This window comes from Dipodomys spectabilis, unplaced genomic scaffold, assembly GCF_019054845.1.
Source record: "Dipodomys spectabilis isolate Male_0828 unplaced genomic scaffold, ASM1905484v1 ptg000024l, whole genome shotgun sequence".
NCBI classification, from domain to species: domain Eukaryota; kingdom Metazoa; phylum Chordata; class Mammalia; order Rodentia; family Heteromyidae; genus Dipodomys; species Dipodomys spectabilis.
Genome location: NW_024870701.1, coordinates 5,084,855 through 5,105,532, shown reverse-complemented (window position 1 = coordinate 5,105,532; position 20,678 = coordinate 5,084,855). Strand labels below are relative to the sequence as shown.

Sequence of the window (20,678 nt, the reverse complement as noted above, 5' to 3'; positions counted from 1 at the left end):
TTCCTCCTCAGAGAAGTCTCTCTTTAAGTCTTTAACCATTTATTAATTGGGCAATTGTTTGAGGATTTGTTGTTGGAGAATTTAATTTTTTGAGTTCTAAGTATATTTTAGATATGAGATCCTTGTCCATTATATGGCTAGTGAAGTACATGTCTAGGATAAGAAGAGAAGGTCAAAGGCTATGTACATCTGACCACATGAGATAATGTTAAGCAAAATGTACCCCAACACAGGGATACAAGTGGTACTTTCCTTTCTTGCTAGTGTTTTTTTTTGGGGGGGGTCCAGTCGTGGGGCCTGAATTCTGGGCCTGGATGCTGCCCCTCAGCTCTTCAGCTCAAGGCTAGCGCTCTACCACTTGAGCCACAGCGCCACTTCCCACTTTTTTTTTTTGCTTATGTGGTGCTGGGGAATCGAACCCAGGGCCTCATGCATGCAAGGCAAGCGCTCTACCACTGAGCCACCTTCCCAGCCCCTCTTGATAGTGCTTTTAATGTACTTACAATGCCCTTTGTGATTCTTTCCTTTTGTATGTTCTTCCCCCACAGTATAACCCCTGTTCTCACTGAATTTGATGCTGGTGTTCTACACCTTGTATACTGTAATTTGGGGAGGGGAAGGGATTTTGGGGAACGCTTAAATGGGGATGTAGCCTGACCCATTGTGATGACAAGATGTACAGAATACTATGTTGAAAACGAACTTTACAATGTCGGGGGGGGGGGGGGAAGGAGTTAGCTTTTGCTTGCCATGTGGCCTTGGGATGTATGGCTGTTCCACCTATCTACTCCTGTGCAACCTGCAGCCTGACGCCTCTTCTAGAAGGTCTTCCCTTAGTGTACCTCCAGAAGCAGCTCTTCTCTCCCGCTATTCTTTCACGGTGCACATCCTTCTCCCTAGGATGCTCAACTTACTATATGCTTACGTTCCCACAGGTTTGTTGACTTGTTTTGTCTCCTGCCTGGGACACAAAGATCCTGGAAGCAAAAAATCAAAGACCTTTTGTTCAAATCTCAATGCCTAACTCCTAGCACACAGGACAAGCTTTGCAAATGACCCCTGAAATAAGAAAATTGTATGAAGCTGGGCGCCGGTGGCTCACATCTGTAATCCTAGCTACCTGGGAGGCTGAGATCTCAGGATCACGGTTCAAAGCCTGCTAGCCCACAGGAAAGTCTGTGAGACTCTTATCTCCAGTAAACTTCTCAAAAAAAAGCAGGAAGTGGAGCTGTGGCTCTAGTGGTAGACTGCTAGCCTTGAACAAAAGAAGCTCAGAGATAGCACGCAGGCCCTGGGAGGGACAAGCCTCAGAGAAAAAAAAAGAATTGAATGTAAAACACTGTCAGATATGTGGCCCCAAGATATGTCCGAGTTTATGGAAGGCCATCTGGACAGTAAGCATTCAGTTATCTAAACTATCAATGTCTAATTTAAAAAGACTGTAACAATCCCATCTCATTATGTAGTCCAAGCTGGCCTCGCCTTCACAATCCTCCTACCCAATCCTCCCCAGTGCTGAGATTATAGGCAGGCACTACCATGCCTGGTTTTCTCAGTCCTTTTCAAAATGTGGTCATGGGTAGAGGCGTAGCTCAGTGATACAGCAAGTGCTAGCATGCACAAGGCCCTGGGTTCAATCTCCAGCACCTGCCTGCCCACCCAAACAGCGGCTTTCCTTTGTCTCTAGACCCTGTGCAAAGCATAACAGGGTTTCAAAACAGGTTACTCATGTTTAATTGGTGTCATCTCTCCCGTCTGCTCTATACAAGGACAGATGGACAGCTGGATGGAGACACCCATGGAGGAGTGAGCATACCAAAAGTTAGCAATGAGATTACAGGCATTTGACTCATGTCTTAACTGACATTCATTTGAGTTGTTTTTAGGTTTTTTTTTTTTTTTTTTTTTTTGGCAGTACTAGGGTTTGAACTCAGGGCACAAGCTCTACCACTTGAACCGTATCTCCAGCCCTTTCTTATTTTTAATGTTTGTTTTTGGATAGAGTCAAGAATTTTTGCAAAGGGCTAGCCTCGGACTTTCACCCTCATTCCTAGGACTCCTTTGTTGCCAGGACCCGGTGTGTGCACTTCCATGCCTGGCTTGTTTGTTGAGATAGGTATTCCCCTCACTTTTCCCCCAAGCTGCTTAAATGGTGATCTTCCAGTCTCCACCTCTTGTGTGAGACTGTAGGCGTGTGCCAACACACCCTGCCTGATGCTCACTTTTAATATAATCTTTCTAGAACACAGCACCCCAACATGATGTACCCAGCAACTAGTATGCTACCATTTTAGGAGAAAGCAGACAGGCTGTGACAGATAAAGGGAGAGTTATCATTGTTATTCTTCTACACTTTCAAAGTGAGAATTTTATCACATCCCTTGTGCCATCTTTAACTTTTTCTTGAGATAGGGTCTGGCGATGATGCTCAGGTGGTTCTAAACTCTTTGATTCAAGGGATCCTCCTGCTCCGGCTGAGACTACTAAGTGTGTACACTGCATCCAGCTGCAGGCTTTTTTTTTTAACTTTAGTTTCTATTGTTGATACTGGGGCTTGAACCCAAGGCCTGGCTGCTTGCTGTTACCCCTTGCTTTTTCACTTAAGGCTGGCACTCTACCATTTGAGCCACAACTCCTTCTCTGGCTTTTTGGTACAGGTAGGTGTTGTTGGAGCCTTACCTGCTCACTACAACATCTGTGCACCACTTCCTGCACCCCTTCTGCTAGGCCTTGGGTGTGCAGAAAACAAGCTTGCTATGCCTCTTCCATTTCTAAATTCGAGCCTTTGCTAACTCATCATCTACCAGAACAGTTGAAAAATCAACATACCTTCAAAAGTTCTTGCCTAGGCTAGTTTCTTCTTATTTGGGATAAATTGCAAAGTAGTCATGGAGGCTTTATGACTTTCTAAAGAGATGAAAAAGCCCCAGGGTTGTGAAAGAGTATTCTAATGGTGTCACTTGTCAATGCATCAAAAAGAAACAACAACAACAACAAAAAAAAACAACCTTTATTGTCTTCTCTATCTCAACTTTTCCCAAGTGAACTAAAAAAGGCTGTTTGGGGATACATACAAAAAGCCGCTGCAATAGCAAACTAATTTTACTCTTGCTCAAAGCAGCAACCTTTTGTCTAGGCGTGTGTGTTAATTATTTATTTTTAAACTTAAACAGATGTCTTTTATAAGCTCACACAGTCTGGATCATCTGACTGGAATCTATTTAGCAGTGTATCCCACACCATCACCCTGGGCAAAATCAACAGACACAGAAGAAAGAAACACTTGTTCACCAATTAAAAAAAAAAAAGCATATATAGTAGGGGAAAAACATCTAGGATCCAAGATCTACTTTAAATAATATGTCACAAAATATCTGCAAAAATATCGATTTTTCAAAACAAAAAAGCATTTCTGCAAGCACATACAATTTAGGCAATGTTGAATGCTAGAGAATAAGGCAAATGTGAATGTTCATGTGATTTCTGTGGAAGGAAATCACAGACCTTCCCTTGTCCCTCTAGGACCGGAAGGCTCAGAGCCCCTAAGAGGAATTGCCTACTTTTCTAAAGGCCCTTTTTACTTGTCCCTCATTGATACATCCTCCAAAGGATTCATTTTGTGTCACTGGACTGTGAGAGCGGGCTCAATGGAGGGAAAGAAATGCAGGGTGCAACTTCCACAAAGAAAAAGCCGCCTATTTCCCAAATTGCTGACTCGTGCCCTAATGACACACATGTGGAATGCAGCCCTGTCCTTTGTGATTACCTTCTTCGAGTGACATGAAAGACGCTGCATCCAGTGGGCAGGCTGGCTGCTGGAGGTCTACCTGGAGCTGGGACAGACTTCAGGTTCGAGACCCTCTCTCCCCACCAGCTCTGGAGGGCAGGCCGCTCTTCTTTACCGAACAGATGGGTAGGAGGAGGAGGGGGAGAGCCGCCACTAAGGGTTAGCTGCTCTGTGAGCACTCCCCTCACAGCCTACATTTTCACAGGCTGGGGGGATGGTATTCAAAGTCCACTCATATTTGCTCATCTGATTAGCGCTGTCCGCTCATCAAAAATGATGTCTGCTGACAGTCAAACTGATAATAAAGCTCCATGACAGATTTCCTGGCTCAGACGATGTAGCCCAAGTGGGTCATAAAGACTAGAAAATTACCAAAATCCCTCCTTGGCTCTAGGCTGTGCAATCACAGCCCATACTATATCATCCCCTGTCTACTCAACCATCACTGCTGGACAGGGTGGAGGTATCAGTCTAAACATTCTCATCTATAAAGTGCTTAGAGGATGGATCTCCAGCATGCCAAGCACAGAAGTCACATTAGCCCTGCAGTTAATTACCATCTTCATTTTACAAATAAGGAAGCAAAATCAGAAAGGTTTTTACCTGATTTCTAAATTGCCCCAAGTCCCACAGGAATGGAGCACCAAACCCGAAGATCCAAGCCTAGGAAGTTTGGCTCTAAATATATACTCTTCATCACAATACCACACTCCTCTCTCATCTAATTAAGTCAGATATAACTCATTAGGGAGACAGATCATGTCTACATTAAGATATGATGCCAGTGCCATGCATGGTTCCAGCACTTGGGATGCTGAAGCAGAAGGGTGGAGAGTTACAGGCTACCTTGGGCTACGTAACAAGATTGTGTCTTCAAAAGATAAGAACATTTAAATTGTATCACTGAAGGTACTTGTTCTTGGACAGACCTTGGTCCAGCATCAAGGTAAGGGGGATGGAGGAAGCATCTAGAGTCAAGAGATCAGATTCTTTTTGCCGTGAGCCTTAGCCATGTGACTTCCGATTCCTGGTGCCAAGTCCTGTCAACTTCATACATGCCTGCCTCCCAGTTCAAGTGGATGGCAAGGAATCATGTGATAGAGAAGAGAGGCCTTTGTAAAGGAAAGGCTTCCTTCTAGAATACTCCTCCCCCCCCCCCGCCCCCAGGAGGGAAGGCACAAGTATGGGACCCAACCACACTGGACCTTCGTTACTCACAGGTTTAGAATTTCTAAGTGTCTACCTGTTAAAATCTGTCACCCTGAGTCACCTTGGTCACTCACAGCACGCACACGTGCAGTGGCAAGACGCTGTCACCCTTCACGCTGAGCTCAGGGAACACGGTGACTCTGCCTTTGTATTTCATTCCACTGGTGACTCTGCCTTTGTATTTCATTCCACAACATGTCTTGTTTCATCCCACTTTGTCTGCCAGTTGTTGGTTTTTTTTTCCATTTTTGTGTGTCGGTTTTAATTTCACTGTTTAAAATGATCAAAGCATGGTGCAGAAGTGCTGTCTGGTATTCCTAAGTAGAGGCGGCTCTGCCAGGGCTGAAGGACAAAATACCCCTCAAGAAGCTTCGTTCAGGCATGAGTTAGGAAGCTGCTGTCTGTACCACAAATAAACAGCTAATCTCAACAGGGCGGGAGAGAAGAAGGGAACACACAGGGTTATATACAGATTGGACAATTGTGAGCAGAGGCGCATGAGATACAGCCTTCTATTTTCCCAGGAGCTATGGTTCAGTCCTCTAGTTCAGTGTCTTCTATAACTTTAAATAAACCACTATGAACAATGGGAACTCATTATAGTAGCTAAAATGTTTAAGGCCAAGTATGGTAACTGATGCCTGTAATCCCAGGTACTCAGGAGGCAGAGACTTGAGGGAGGGTTACAGTTTGAGGCCCGTCGGAGAAAACCACAAGATCTTATCTCAATCAACAAACCAAGCTTTTGGTAATGCACCTGCCCTTCTTAGCTAGGAGGAGCAGGGTCCAAGGATAGCCCAGGCAAGAACAAGATTCTACTGAACAATAACTGAAAAAGTAAAATGGGCTCAAGAAGCCTTGAGTTCAAATCTCGATCACACACACACACACACACACACACACACACACACACACACACACACACAGAAATTTGCCCCACCCCCCCACCCGGAGCAGAGGTGGGTACTTAGGAAGATGAGGTACAAACAGGCAGTGTCAAACAGAGGTTCTGGCTTGAGAGAGGAAATGTGAAAACATGAGAACACACTGTGATCTCCTGTCCACAGCCAGAAGCTTTAGGCCAGCAGCAGCCCGGGGGCAGAGACGAGAGCTCCATCCTTTCATTTCAGCGCACACAGCCATTGCCGCTGACCACAGCCCACCCAGGCCCTAGAGGACACTCCGTGGAGTCCTTCTCCATCCTAGATGGCTTGTTCCACTGATGCCACTCTCCAGCTGCAGATATTCCTCTTTTCTAGCCTGGGCTTTAGATGACCCAGTGACAGTACTGTCCTATGCCCAACACTCCCCATCACTGAGCAAATGAGCACCTAGTAGTTCAAGCCTCCGCCTTCCCACCAGGAGGGAGGGGGGACCAGAACCAAGGCAAACTGATTTGATGAAGCCTTCAAAGGTCAGCAAGAAAAATGGCCTACAGGGTAAGGAGGCAAAAGGAAAAGCACAGGTGAAAAGTACTCCTTATCACCCTGATGCAGCTCCTGGGACATGACTGCCCCAGGAGTTCTGGTTCTCCTCTGGCCCAGTGTGAAGGGAAGCGTGGAGGGATGGAAGCATGCACCGAGCCATGGCTGCACCAACTCCCAGAGCACAGGGAGATGGAAATGTTAATCAAGCATCACCTCTGTGACTTCTGCCAGCGTTACAAAAAGAAACTGGAGACTTCCTTCCGGCGGGCATCTGCTGCTGATTGCAAGTCATAAAAGTGCTAGATTTCCAGATTTATAATTTGTATCCTTCGCCCCTTTGAAAACAGAAAGAAACTTCTAAACTGTCCAGGGGCATTCCACACGGCAACGTGATTTGTTGCTCAAACTCCCAATCTCAGATCCATTCAGGAGTCTGTCTGAAATTCAGGCCTCTGATACTCATTTGTGACAATGTAAAAGTCAGTTCTGAATGACCAATGAGATGTACAAGACACTATGTTGAAAACTTCACAACTTCGGTGGGGGGAGGGAGGAGGTGGGGAGGGCAGGGATGGTAGGGGAAAAACATAGGAGGTGGTAACAATGCTCCACAGGAAATGTACTCATTACCTTACTCATGTAACTGTAACCCCTCTTTACAATAAAACTATATTAAAAATATTTCTGTAGATGCCAGATTTCATCAGCCACTACATTATCTTATTCATTTCCTTACAGTCAGTTCGGTCTTGACTTCTATTTTCCTGGCTCCAAAACAGCTTAAGTTATACTGAATGAACATCACACCTCTTTAAGCAAGCTCTCCAGGCTCAATTCTTTCCAGTTTGGTGAAATACTGTTTGTAAGATGACTACTTGTAGGAGTGAAATACACCATGTGCAGCGATTCCCCTCTCTCGCCTTTGTTTCCTACTTGGGCTGGTGGCAAACAGGATCAAATCTTTTTTTTTTTTTTTTTTGTCGGTTGTGGGGCCTGAACTCAGGGCCTGGGTGCTGTCCCTCAGCTCTTCAGCTCAAGGCTAGCACTCTATCATTTGAGTCACAGCGCCACTTCTGGCTTTTTCTGCTTATGCAGTGCTGGGGAATCAAACCCAGGGCCTCATGCATGCGAGGCAAGCACTCTACCACTGAGCCACCTTCCCAGCCCCAACAGGATCAAATCTTAAAATCAGACTGTCTTTTTGGACAAGACACAAAATTCCTCTAACTCATGTTAGGTTGGTCAATGAATGACAAGAACAGCAGCATGCATTTCTAGACAGTAAAGTGGGCCAGCTAGTAGTAAAGAAGTCAAGAAACACCACCTGGATCCTTAAGTGCCTGTTTTTCTCAGGAAGGTCACTGGCTGAACTAGTGTTGCTGTGTTGCCCAGATCGATGGGTAAGAGAACAGAGGGGGAAAAGCATAGCTTTTCAGAGTGGGATGGCATCCCAACTCAGCTGGCTCTTGTTAAGAAAACTTACCTCTCTCAAGTGGCTAGCTGCTGGTAGTTCATGCCTGTAATCTAAGCTATTCAGGAGTCTAAGATCTGAGGACTGTGGTTCAAAGCTAATCCAGGTGGCAAAGTCTGTGAGACTCTTACTGCCAATTTAACTACCAAAAAGCCAAAAATGGAGCTGTGGCTTAGGGGCAGAGCAACAGCCTTGAGGGAAAAAGTGAAGGGACAGTGCCCAGGTTCTGAGTTTAAGCTTCAGTAGTGGCATTTGTGCATATGCATGTGTACGGGTGCACACATACACACACGCACGCACACACACAGAAAAAAGGCCTCTAAAGTTCAATTCCCCTACAAAACTTGCAAAAAATTGTTAAGAGAATCTGATATGTGATTATCACATTAGATACTGTGAGAGCTACATCCTAGGATCTGGAGATAAGTACTTCAGAGATGATCAGAGGTGCCGTCTGCAGTCACACAATGAGACACCAGCTTATTAAATGTGATGTTTGCCTTTCAGGAGACTCAGAGGCTTGGAGAGAGGAAGGAAAGTACCTAAACCACAAGCCAGGGAAATGGCATGTGTGGGATGTAAAGCAACTTCCATTTGGTTCCACAAGCTCACAAAGGGAGTATCAATAAAGCACGCCATTTCTACAGAAAAAAACCACCAATAAAACAAGACAAAGACACATTGTTGTCTTGTGGTATTGTGACCACAACAAAGTTACTTTGAATCCCAGAGTAAGAGCAGACCTCCCCCCATCCCCTCCCTACACACACACTCACACACACACACACACACACACGCACACGCACACACACACACACGGCCACCATTATGCCTTTGTCCAAAGACATCTCTCCTTTTCCTGGAGACCAGATCATTCCTCACAGTTGAGATGCACCTGAATTGGGAATTGTTTGGAAAAAAATAATCATCTTGTATGATTAAAAAAAAAAACAGAAGAATGTCTTTAAAACAAAATGAATGAGGGGCTGGGAAGGTGGCTCAGTGGTAGAGCGCTTGCCTTGCATGCCTGAGGCCCTGGGTTCGATTCCTCAGCACCACATAAGCAGAAAAAGAAAACAAACAAACAAACAAAAAAAACCAAAATGAATGAATCTGATTTTGTTGTTGTTGGTCCTAGGGTTTGAACTCAGAGTCTCCTGCCTTCCAGGCAACTGTTCTACCACTTGAGCTGATAAAAAAAAGCTTAAGGATAGGCTCACACCCTGAGTTCAAGCCTTAGTATTGGAGTATGCACAGGCATGTACATATACCCACATGTATATGTGTGTGAGCACATGTATGCGTGCACACACACACACAGAGTCTTTCCACTTGGACATAGCTCTGTGAAGGCAGATACCATCCAATTCCCCTACATAATTTATCAATGGCATCTGTAACGTGTACCTCGATCCACCGAGCCCTTTCCATCTCTATCCAACCCAGGTCTCTGTCTCTCAGGATCTGAGAGGCTCCCAAAGGTCCCCCACATTTCTAGAGCCTGCCCAGTTCTCAGGCCCCAGCTCCCTCCTCACCCCACAGCTCATATAAGGACCCCAGGATGCGTGGTTCCCAGGACCCAAAATCTGTATGCCACCTTGAATTGCTTATCTTCCTCAGCAGGCCTGGCCTAGCACTGTACCCACCACACCCAACCAGACCCCCGCCATCTCCTCCACGCTGCCCTCTAAGCATCTTTTCTCAGCCCATCTCCCACACCAGAGCCAAAATCCACCATGACAGGGGCCCCTTCTCTTGGGAACATTGCTGTACCCCCAGAGCTTGGCACAAAGCAGAAAACTTTCAACAAATCTGTTTAAATGCTTGAGACAACTGCTAAGATCTCAAAATAGAAGTAAACACAACACACTTTAGGACACAGAAGAAGGAACAGGTATGCCAGACAAGAGGCAGGGAAAGCTAAGGTGACAGCAACATAGCAGAGAGATAAGACTAGAAGAAATTCACCAGCTACACAGCGTGGCCTAGGAGACCGAAAAGCAGAGATGAACCTGTTCGGAGGCGCAAAGCCTTCCTGCCTGACTCACCTGGGCTCACGTCTCCCAACCTGTGCCAGAATGCTTTGAAGTAAAATAAAAATATCCTAAAAGCACCCAGCACTGTTCCTGTCTTTCAGACGCAGAGTAAAGTTCCAGGCCATGAGGCCTTGTCTTAAGTAACTACTCCAAGACCTTAAATGGTCAGTGGGGATTTTTGAGGACTGGGTAAAACAGGGTCCTGAGCCCTATCCCAGAGTTTCTAAGGAGGAAGGGAAAAGATCAGGGTCTCTCTATGAGTCCCAGGTTGACCTCAAACATGTAATTCTCACATCTCAGCCTCCGGAGTGCTTATTACTAGGGTGAACCATTCCTAACAAGTTCCTTTGTGTTGTGGGTCTACAGAACACATTCTCAGCTACTGGATTTACAACCGTGCCTAAAGATTGAGAGGAGGCAGTAGAAGGATCCAGTAGAGAATTTAGATTTTTTTCCCTGCAAATTCCACAGTGACCCAGTGACCTACAGGTCTAGCTCCCCGCCATTCAGGTTTGGCCTTAAGACATGTCAGAATTCACATCGGGACTGGCTCCTGAAAATGCCCATATTCAAGGCTTACTGCCCCCTGCTTGGCATCTGGGTATGTGATAAAGCCTTTTGAGACACTGATAGTTCTGTGGATCAGTAGATAGTTCTGTGGGCTCTGGAAGGGCACTGTGGGACCAAAGTGTATCTTTCTCCTTTCCTCTGCTTCTTGGCCATGAAGTGAGTGGCTCTGGTCTATTGTGTGTTACCTTCACACTAGCCCAAAAGCAATAGGGACAACTATTGGCTGACAAGGACAGAATAAACTCTTACTGTACTTCAGTAAGAACCTTCGTAAGTAACACAGCTATGGAAAAACAGATCTCAAAACTCCAATTCTGCTATATAGGTCCACTTTCTAATCTGTGCTGCCCTCACTGCCTTTTTGAATCTTGAGTTTTAAAAATCCACAAAAGCACTTTGTAAGCTATAAAGTACCAAATGAGTAAAACCTTCAGTTATTAGTTTTAGATTTGAAAGAAAGAGGTCAATAGGTGAAATCCCACAATTACCTAGCTATTGGCAATCTCATCTATTTACCTTCCAAACACACACTTAAATTTTTTTTTAAATTACTTACTTTTTGCATGCTGGTACTAGGGCTTGAACTTAGGGCCTTGAGCAAGCTTTTTCCACTCAAGGCTGGTGTTTTACCACTTGAGCCACAGCTGGTTGTTTGTAGGTAAGAGTCTGCCCCCAGACTTTCCTGCCCTGGCTGGCTTCAAATCTTGATCCTCAGATCTCAGCCTCCTGAGTAGCTAGGATTAGAGGCATGAGACACCATCGCCTGGCCCAAAAGCACACTTTCATTCAACTCAATAAAATATAGTAACTCGTGGAAAACTAACAATCTACATTACGTCAGCCATCTGTGCCCTCCAAATGCTCCAAGCAAAAATGCTTCTTAAGCTTTGCCTGTTTTCCGTTCCTCATACCAACTTGCCTTTCTAACACTACAAAGCAAACATTTTGCTCTATAAATAAGAAAGTGCTTTAAAATAAAAAAATCAATGTACTGGGCACATGGAAATCTTTGGCATTCTCAAAACTTTTATTAGTCTCTTGGTGAATTTCTTAAAAATCTGTTTATTATGAACCTTATGAACACAGTGTCCCTTATATCAGGGCAAGATTGGTTCCTTCCACATTCCCACCCTACATTATTGTAATATCCCAGGTCCTAAACCATTAGCATGTGCACATTCTGCTCTATAAGCTTTTGTCTTTGTGACTAAATGTACAGCAATAAACCCCAAGCCACATTAATGATAATCTTGTTAAATACAAACTAGTGTGCAATTATCCAAACTAACACAGAAACAGAGTATATGTTCTTAGAGGCGTCTAAAAAGCAAATGTTATAAAAGCAGATTATAAAAACAATAGCTAAGGATTTTATGACTTTATGCAATACTGAGCAGTCTGCCTCAGCTTTAAGCATCTGAAAAGTTTTGCTTTTAAATTGTATGCAGGCTGAAACCCAAGGAGAATGGGTTTGTTTGGGGTTTGACTTGGGAAAATGGGTGGCTGAGAGCCTGGAGGAATAGCATATCATTTTGTTAATCAAAAGAGATCTTAAAAGACAAGTTTTTCAATATGTTTTCTCTGACAGGGACATTTACACAGCCTAAGAATGGAGAATAGACAAAAATGTGGGGACAGCCCTTCGTGTATACCCCAATAAGCCATCTTTCAGGAAAGGGAAGAAGTATCGCAACTGGTATCCTGGCCAATTCCTGGGGTATAAAGACTCCCAGGTTCCTGGCCAGCTCAGATGTCTCCATAGTCTCAAGTCCATAGGCACCTATTATGTCTAGCAAAATGCCAACCTACAGGCCAGAAAAAAAAAACACCAAAACCTAGGGTTCAGCTCTAGCTCATGGTTATAGATAAGAATGTTAGGCAAGTTTCCTTAACCCATGCAGCCTCAGTCATTTCAGCTCTAGAATGTATACAATCTGCTTCATGGGATTGCCAAGCAGATGCTAAACAAACAAACAAACCTCTAGGGGAACCTGTGCGCCTGAGAGGTAGAGCAAGCACCCATTGGTGTTACCTGAGTGGGTGAGGTATACACACGTACAGGTACAGATTACACAAGCAGCCTTGCTTTGCCTTGGGACAGGGACTGTCAAAACAGGAAGGAGATAGCCTGTTTCACCAAATAAAGGGACAAGAAGGGCTGCTAGAAAAATTTTAAAGCCTAAAAGTTGAGGGTGAGGGGACAGCACTGAGTGACAGGCAAGAGGAAAAACTTTTTTAAAAAGATGGCCTTCAGCGTTCTAAGAGGTTTGGGTGGCGCCTTGGGGATCACTGTCCCTCCTGGGCGGGGAACGTAGCTCAGTAGCAGAGCGGTGCCTAAGAAATGTGCAAGTCCCTTCCTGCCCTCAGCTCCTGCCCAGGATGAAGTAGTGCCCTCCTGAGGGGACCCTGGCTTTCTTTACATGCTTCTTCCACTCCGGTCAAGAGGATCACACCTAATCTGGTCAGTCTGCTGTGATTTCTGTTTCTCACACGGCAGCCTTTGGCTGGTTCCTGATCACCACCTGTCATCCGCCCGGCTGTGCCATTCTGTCAGCATTCCATCTTTACTTTTTTGTGCCAAGACTTCAACTCTGAGATCTCATTTGACTTTTTTCATCACAGTTGGTGCTCTAACGCTTGATTCCTGCCTCCAGTCCGGCTTTGTTTTGTGGTTGATTAACTGGAGATCAAGAGTCTTGCGGCCTTTTCTGACTTTGAACCTAGATCCTCTGGGTCTCAGTCTTTTTGGTTAGGATCACAAATGTGAGCTACCAACTCATGTCAGCTTTCCTGAAAAGACCATCAGTGTAGGGCTCCAAGTATCTCCCATATGGTGCTCCTTCCAGATGCTCTGCCAACCAGAGAACCCCTCCCCCCATACTCTGATCCCACCAACCTACCATGAATGGCACCAGTTCCTCCTCCTCTACCTCTTCAATCCGGTGTCTATGAATGGGCAGGCCCAGGGCTGGTTCTCACCACACAGCATTTCCTCCATAGAAGGATACAGAGCCTTTACAGAGTTAGTAGGGAGGTTTGGTTTTTGTAGCGTGAGGGGAATCTCACACGGGTGAAGCTGGGTGAGGCTGAAGAGGGGTGCACAGGCAGGCTCAGGATGGAATTTCACTACTGTGGTCACAGGAAGCTGATGACCCTAGCCTGCCTTGGAGAATCCTCATCCACACAGGTGGGACTCGCAATCAGGAAAGCCCAGAGTGGACAGCGACCTCCGAGGTCATGAACTCTGCCAAGTTCAGCTGAAGCCAATCTAGCAAGCACTTATAACTCCAACCATAAACCACAGACAGCACAGAGGGAGAGCTGTGCCAGTGTAAACTCTATGGGCCTTGCCGTCTGGCTTCAAACACAGTCCCTTGAGGGACCCCAGGCAAGTTGATTTTTTCTGGCTGAAAAATGGGGTTAATAGAGGTTTTATCCCCATAAATTATGTCTGGCATGTTTTTCAAATAGAAATACTATGCCCAGGACCCTGAGATAAGTCCCATGGAGGCTTAAACACAGAGCTCACCTCTACGTAAACCCCCATTCCTTATTGCCTCTCAGTGTAGTTAGGGCCCAGGGTTTATGTCTGTATGTGTCTGGATTTGTACAGTGGTGTCTCATCATTGATATTACATTCGAGTTTGTTGAATGAATATGTGGTAAAGGCATTAAGTCTAATTTACAAGAATTCCCTCTCCTGCTACTTGACAGAACCAAGCACCTAAGGTCACTCTGTGCCTGCTGTGTGACCTTGGAATCGGCCTCAAGGTTGGTTGGGTCTGAAATGTCCATCTATAAAACTATTTCATAAACCCGAGGCCTCTCAGCAACCAAAGTTACACAGATCATATCCTTGACAAGGAAGAGGGGGTCCACGGGGGACTGACCAACTTGGCAGGCAGCGGCTTGCAGCCTGGACATTCTCCTAAAGTTCTCTGCTGAGCTGTGCTTCTCTGAGGCATAGTAGAATAGCTTTTACAGTTCCATCCTACACTGGGGAAAGCCATTGGGCAGCTTTGGGGAGGGAGAGGGGGTGTCTGCCCACCAGGCCCACAAACAAACTTGCCTCTGTGGTTCAATTGTCCTCATGTCTCCAAGCTAAACACACTCCAGGCCCCACAGTGGGCCATGGGGCTCAGACCCTTAGGGTGCTAGTCCTGGAGAGGCTCATCTATTCCCATCCTTTAATTCCATGAGGAAACTGAGGCCCAGAACCCAGGGTTCTCAAGTCCTTGGCATGCAAGGTCTCCCGGCTCACCTATGATTCATTTCTCTTATTCTGCTAGCAGAGCCACCAGACCTGGCTCCTTTCACCACCGGAAAACTCTCCAGCAAGTGGGGGGTGGCAGATGGGGGGAGTCCAGCCACTAGGAGGTTTGGGAAGCAGTCTCCCCTAGTCCTCCTAGGGAGCAAAAGTCACCCCTGAATTCACACCTTCCATGGGCCTTTGTCAGCAAGGCACTGCTTTCCCATTCATCCTGTCTCTGGAGATCACCCACACGCCAGAGCGGCCTCAGCCGCTCTGGACCACTAAGTCAGGGCTCTCAGGCTCGCCGCAGGGCATGGCCAGTGCCAAGTCATGGGGTAAGTTGCCCACCAGAGCCTGGCCCAGCCTGGGACTCAGCCTTGGCTCCTGTACCATATTGCTGGAAAAATGGCTCAAAGTTAAGTCACCTTTGTGGACCGCAAGCTAGCAACTGGTTAGGGAAGGCTGGCCCTCTCCTAGCCCTTTCTTTGCTCTCCAAGCCTGGTCATTTCACACTTTGCGATTACAACACACATTAGGAGCTCAGTTCCTGGGTGGGCAGCGCAGAAGGCAGTAGCCCTCTGGGGCAAGCAGTTCAGGTGTGCTTGAACTCTGCCAATAACGGCTGAGCAAACTTGAGCAAGCTACTTCATGCCTCTAAGTCCTAGTTCCTTTAGTCTTCTCCCTTCCAAGTTTGAGTTTGAACTCAGCGCTTCAGTTACTTGGCTTGCTTGCTCAACTGGTGCTCTATCTACCACTTGAGCTACACCTTCAAGCCCAGCTTTTTGCTGGTTGTTCTGGAGATGAAGTCTCACTAGCATTTCCGCCTGGGCTGGTTTTACACTGAGAGCCTTTAGATCTCAGCCTCCTAAGAGGCTCGGACAGGTGGGAGCCATCAGCATCCAGCTGCCCAAGATACTGGTTAGAAATGATCTGTTTCTTAAGAAATCTATAAGTGACTCTATAAACATACTCAGGCACATTTAGCACACATAGGCTTCAAAAAAGAGACCCAGAAAGGTTGATTCACCTGCCGAGGATCACACAGCACCCAAAGGTAAAATGTGGGACCCTTTCCCACCACATGCCCTCCCTTCCAGTAAGACTTGTCTACCAGATCTGACTGTCATACAGGTGTCCTTTTTGTTCTTTAGAGTATTATATCGCAGCCCTGCCACCAGATACATACTCAGCGGGCTCTGCTCAGTGCTTCAGGGTGGCTGTCGGCGGGTGACCAGTTCCAGAGGTAGAGTAACCCAGGGCTGCTGCCTGAGATGCAGCAAACACACCTTCTAGCCAGCACTGGTGGCTTATACCTGTAATTCTAACTACTCAGGAGGCTGAGATCTTAGAAGCTCTGTTCAAAGCTGGCCTGGGCAGAAAAGTCAGTGAGACTATTGTCTCCAATTAACTACCAAAGCCAAAACAAACAACAACAGCAAAATTCAGAAGTGGAGCTTGACTCAAGTGGTAGAGTGCTAGTCTAGAGCACAAAAGCTCAGGGACAGTGCCTAGGCCTGGCAACACACACACACCCTTCTAGATTTGCACTCCCTTTCACCTATTAACACCTTCCTGATGTGAGGCTTACTCCTAAACAGACAGGAAACTAGTGCTAGTCTAGAGCACACCTATTAACACCTTCCTGATGTGAGGCTTACTCCTAAGCAGACAGGAAACTAGTGCTAGTCTAGAGCACAAAAGCTCAGGGACAGTGCCTAGGCCTGGACACACACACACACACACACACACACACACACACACACACACACACACACACACACACACACACACACACACACACACACACACACACACACACACACACACACTTCTAGATTTGCACTCCCTTTCACCTATTAACACCTTCCTGATGTGAGGCTTACTCCTAAGCAGACAGGAAACTGTGTAAAGCTAAAGGCAGGTGCCCTGCTGGCTGACACCTCCACAAACCCCAGGACTGGGTGAAGCCCCACTTGTAAGGCTGGAAGGATCCTCAAGATCCTAGGAGCCCTGAAGTACCATCATAACAGAGTCCAAGAAGCAGCAGCATAGTTGGGGGTCTCTGAAGAGGCCACATTGGGGTGGCATGTAGAATCATCTCGATATAACTGGCCTGTTGTATCCTGGATCTTTACTACAGTCAGCAGCTCAAGAATTATCTGCGGCCCTACTGTACGCAGGGTACAGTGATGCAGTGCAGGGGCAGAGGGAAAGATGCCAGGCTTGGTTGTTAAAGTCCCAGGTTCCTATCCTGGCCCAACCTGGGTCTATTATCATATTGTTCCTCAGTAGCTGAGCCAGTCTGAGGAAGTAATGCAACATATCTGAGCCCCATGGACTCCTTGCCTGTGAGGGTCAAAGGTGACAGAAGTGAAGAATGAGTCCGGTATAGAGATGGAGTCACTGTGACATCAACACTGGTCCAGCTGTGGCGTAGAAGTGTTCCTGCGTGTTCCATTTCAAAGTCAAGCAAGTCATTTAAATTGGTCTGATATTTTCAAAGTAACCAATTTTCACATACCCCTAACAAAGTCAAACACAGAAATTCATTAAAAAACAAAAATCACTGGGGGAGGAGCAGCTTTTGATTCACTAAGGCAGGGCTTCTGATCAGGCTCCAGGCATATGAAACACTTGATCTCAAAGCCAGATTTGGACTCAAGCACGAGAGAGCAGGGCCATTCCTGAGCTCCAAGGGAAGCCAACCGTCCAGAACCTACAACTGGGAGCCAAGCAAAATTGTATGGAATTCCTCCAACAGAAAACGAGTCAAAGAAAAGTCTAATTTGATTAACAAACGACATCCAGGAAGCATGTCTGTGAATTAGCAAGTAGAACCCTCTGGGCTTCCTAATGGAAAGGAAAGGGAAGGAAAACCAGGAGCGCTGGAGCCATCTGGGCTTAGCCAGAGGAGTTAGTGCACACTCTAACTTGCACTTGGTCTAGACAGGTTAAAGTTCTCTTTGGGCATCACAACACCAGCTCACCTCACATAAAGGTCTAAATGCAGCAGTGCTAAGAATCAGGCATCCTGGAATACACTAGTTTGACCCTATGCCATGGCCAAGCTGGGCTTTAGGAGCCTTTTTCAAAGCAGTTTTACCTATCCTCCTCACCCCGCCCCCACCCGGTACATCGAATTTTATGTTGATTCTATTGACAGCTGCAGATAAAAACAATGTTTATCAAGTTTCCAAATGTGGATTTCTCAAGTAGTAAAAAGAGCTGGATTAGTGGTGCTATTCCCAGCATTCAGGAGAGTAAGCAGGATGATAGAAGTTCAAGGCAGCCTGAACCACATAGCAAGACCCTGTCACAAAAACAAAAAAGCCCAGTGCCAGTGGCTCATACCTGTAAGCCTAGCTACTCAGGAGGCTGATATCTGAGACCTGTAGTTTGAAGCGAGTCAGGGCAGGAAAGTCCATGAGATTCTTTTCTCCAAGTAATCACCAAAAACACTAGAAGTGGAGCTGTGGCTCAAATGGTGGAGCGCTAGCCTTGAGCACAAAAGCTGGATAACAGCACCCAGGCCCTGAGTTCAAGCACCAGGATTGGCACAAAACAAAACCCATCAGAAACAGTAAGGTATCTATGATTGCTGTGTAAGGATGTACCTGAATAACTTAATGTGTCGGGGTATCAGAACAATAAAGTGTCCCCAAAATTCACAGTGCTAGGATTAAAGTGTAGTCAGGGTGTTCTGTGACTCCAATACTAACGCACAGGATCCACCACATGCCCCAAAATGAGTTTCTTGGAGAAAGAGTATAAGGTAATCTCACCTCCAGCTGCTGTCAGTTAGTTGTGTTTTGCAGGTGACACAGGCCAGGCCTTCCATACTAGCTTAGTATAACTCTTAATGCTTCCGAGATACCTGTAGTTGACCCACTGACTGCTGGACTCCGGCTCCAAGTCCACAGCCACTCCCTCAGAGTGTGATGTCAAGAGCTGCTCAGAAACTGCTGAGTGTGCAAGTCCCATGGGGGGGGGGGGAGGGGGGCATGCATGCTCTGACAAGATAGTCCAGTGCCAGGCTGTCACCAGTGCCCAAGGTGGCTGATGCACCCAGGCAATCTCGAGGCTGCTTCTACCCTTGCCTGTGGCCAAGAAACAGTGGAAATGCAACACCTCACACCTGCCAGGAAGAACCAACAGCTGGATTTACACGGGAGAGAAGCTGTTTTTTCTGTCCATCCTGATGGCACCGAATGCTGGCAAGGGAGTATACCTGACTGACCGACCCACTAAGTTAACTGGCTCCAGGTGGTCAACGCTAATTCCAGGAGACCTTATTAGTTATTAACTGATAAGGGTAAACACCCCCCCACCTGTGTGACCCCACCCTCTTGTCCTACTGGCTCCTAACAAATTTCGACAAGCTTCAGCTGTTTCTGAAGAAAGCCCAACATTTCATGTTTGTGCAAAATGCCAAATACCTGCAGACAACTTAAGCTAGCAAGCACAATAAACTTTTAACTGACTCAAGCAAATTCCTCTTGGAATGGAAAAAAAAAATCCTCAAGCCCAATTTCCTCTCAGACCCCTACCCCCACCCCAACTCTCTCTCTGGGCGGGGTTCAAGGGAATTGAGGGGAAGGCTTTGCACTATCTTAGAAAAGGCCAAGTTTCCCTGGGCCGCAGGAACTTGGGCGAAGGGGTTCACGCGTGTCTGCTCCTAGCTGGGGCTCCCGTGCGCCGCCTAGCCGCGCGTCCCACCACCGTTCCAGGCTCCGCTCACTCTGCGTGGGGATCCCCCCCGGCCCCCCCAGTATCTGGACCGGGTTGCAGGAAGTTCATGGCCATGTGCGGGCCGTTTGGGGGGAAGCCACTTGTTTTTTTGGGGGGAGGGAGCCCCTACATAACCCCCCCACCGGCCCAGCCAAGGCGCAAGTGTGGCGCGCCTGCTGTGCCAGTGCCCGGCTCGTGTGCACACACACGTGTAACCACACGCTCCCCAGGACTCTTCCTCTTTTCGGGTGCGGGCGGGGAGCCCAGGATCTAGCCGGACGCGGGAAGGCGACGGGGTGGCCCGGGTCCTGCAGCCCAGGGAGCGCGGGGAGGCTGGCCGCGCGGGGCGGGCGGGGCACCGCCGAGCGGGGCGCGCGTGGAGTCCGGGGCACTTACCGGGACCTCTGCAGTTGCTCGAAGGCGCTGGCGCTGCCGCCCTGCCCCGGCTGCTCCAGCGAGCAGTAGTTCTGCGAGGCCGGCCTGGAGAAGGCGATGGGCAGGATCCCCTGAGTGAACGAGTTGAGGCGACCTCGGCTGCCGCCCCCACTCCCGGGGGTCCCGGAGCCCAAAAAGGCGGCCGCCGGCACCTGCGCGCTGATGAACGCATCGTCCTCCTCCAAGTCCTCCGGCCCGGCGCCCCCGGGCCCGTCGGGCAGATAGAACTGCTCTCCCGCCGCCCGGCCCGCTCCTAGGGGGCTGACGAGTCCCCGAGCGGCCCCGGGGCCCGGCAGGGTGGCGTGGCTGCCGGGGATCAGGGCTGCCGGGAGCGAGGGCTGCGGGAGGTGGGGGCCGGCCGCGGCAGCCGACGCCGCGGTGCCCGGCGTGGGGAGCGCGCTGCCGCCGGCGGCCGGCAGGCTGAGCCGAGTCCGCGCGCCGCAGGCGCTGCCGGGGCCGCTGCCGGGCTTCGCCGCGCCGCCCTCCTCCCCGCCGCCCCAGTCCCCGTCGTGCACCGGCGGCCGTCCGTCCAGCGAGATGTTGGTGAGGAAGGAGAGGGCAGCCTGGCGGCGCCGCGGGTCCACGCGCGGCTTCCGGGGGGGCTCGGGCGGCGGCTGGGCCGGCGTGGTGGCGGCCGCGGGCTGGGGCGGCGGCGGCGGCGGCACCCCGCTGGTGCCCGCGGCGTCGGTGCCGGGGCCGCCGCCTCTGCTGCAAGCGGCTGTGCGGGCGGTGGCGGTGGCCGCCGCCATTGTGTCCGTCTGCG

The 20,678-nt window shown here is 48.1% G+C and overlaps 1 protein-coding gene across 2 annotated transcripts in view; it reads right to left on the bottom strand.

Moving 5' to 3' along the window:
- Cables1 (Cdk5 and Abl enzyme substrate 1) overlaps nucleotides 1-20,664 on the bottom strand; it is a 94,687-nt gene extending 74,023 nt beyond the window's left edge. For both annotated transcript variants that reach the window (XM_042675313.1, XM_042675314.1), the window contains exon 1: nucleotides 19,877-20,664. In XM_042675313.1, coding sequence (XP_042531247.1) covers nucleotides 19,877-20,664 — 788 coding nt within the window. The remainder of the gene's footprint in view (nucleotides 1-19,876) is intronic.
- Nucleotides 20,665-20,678: the final 14 nt, after the last annotated feature.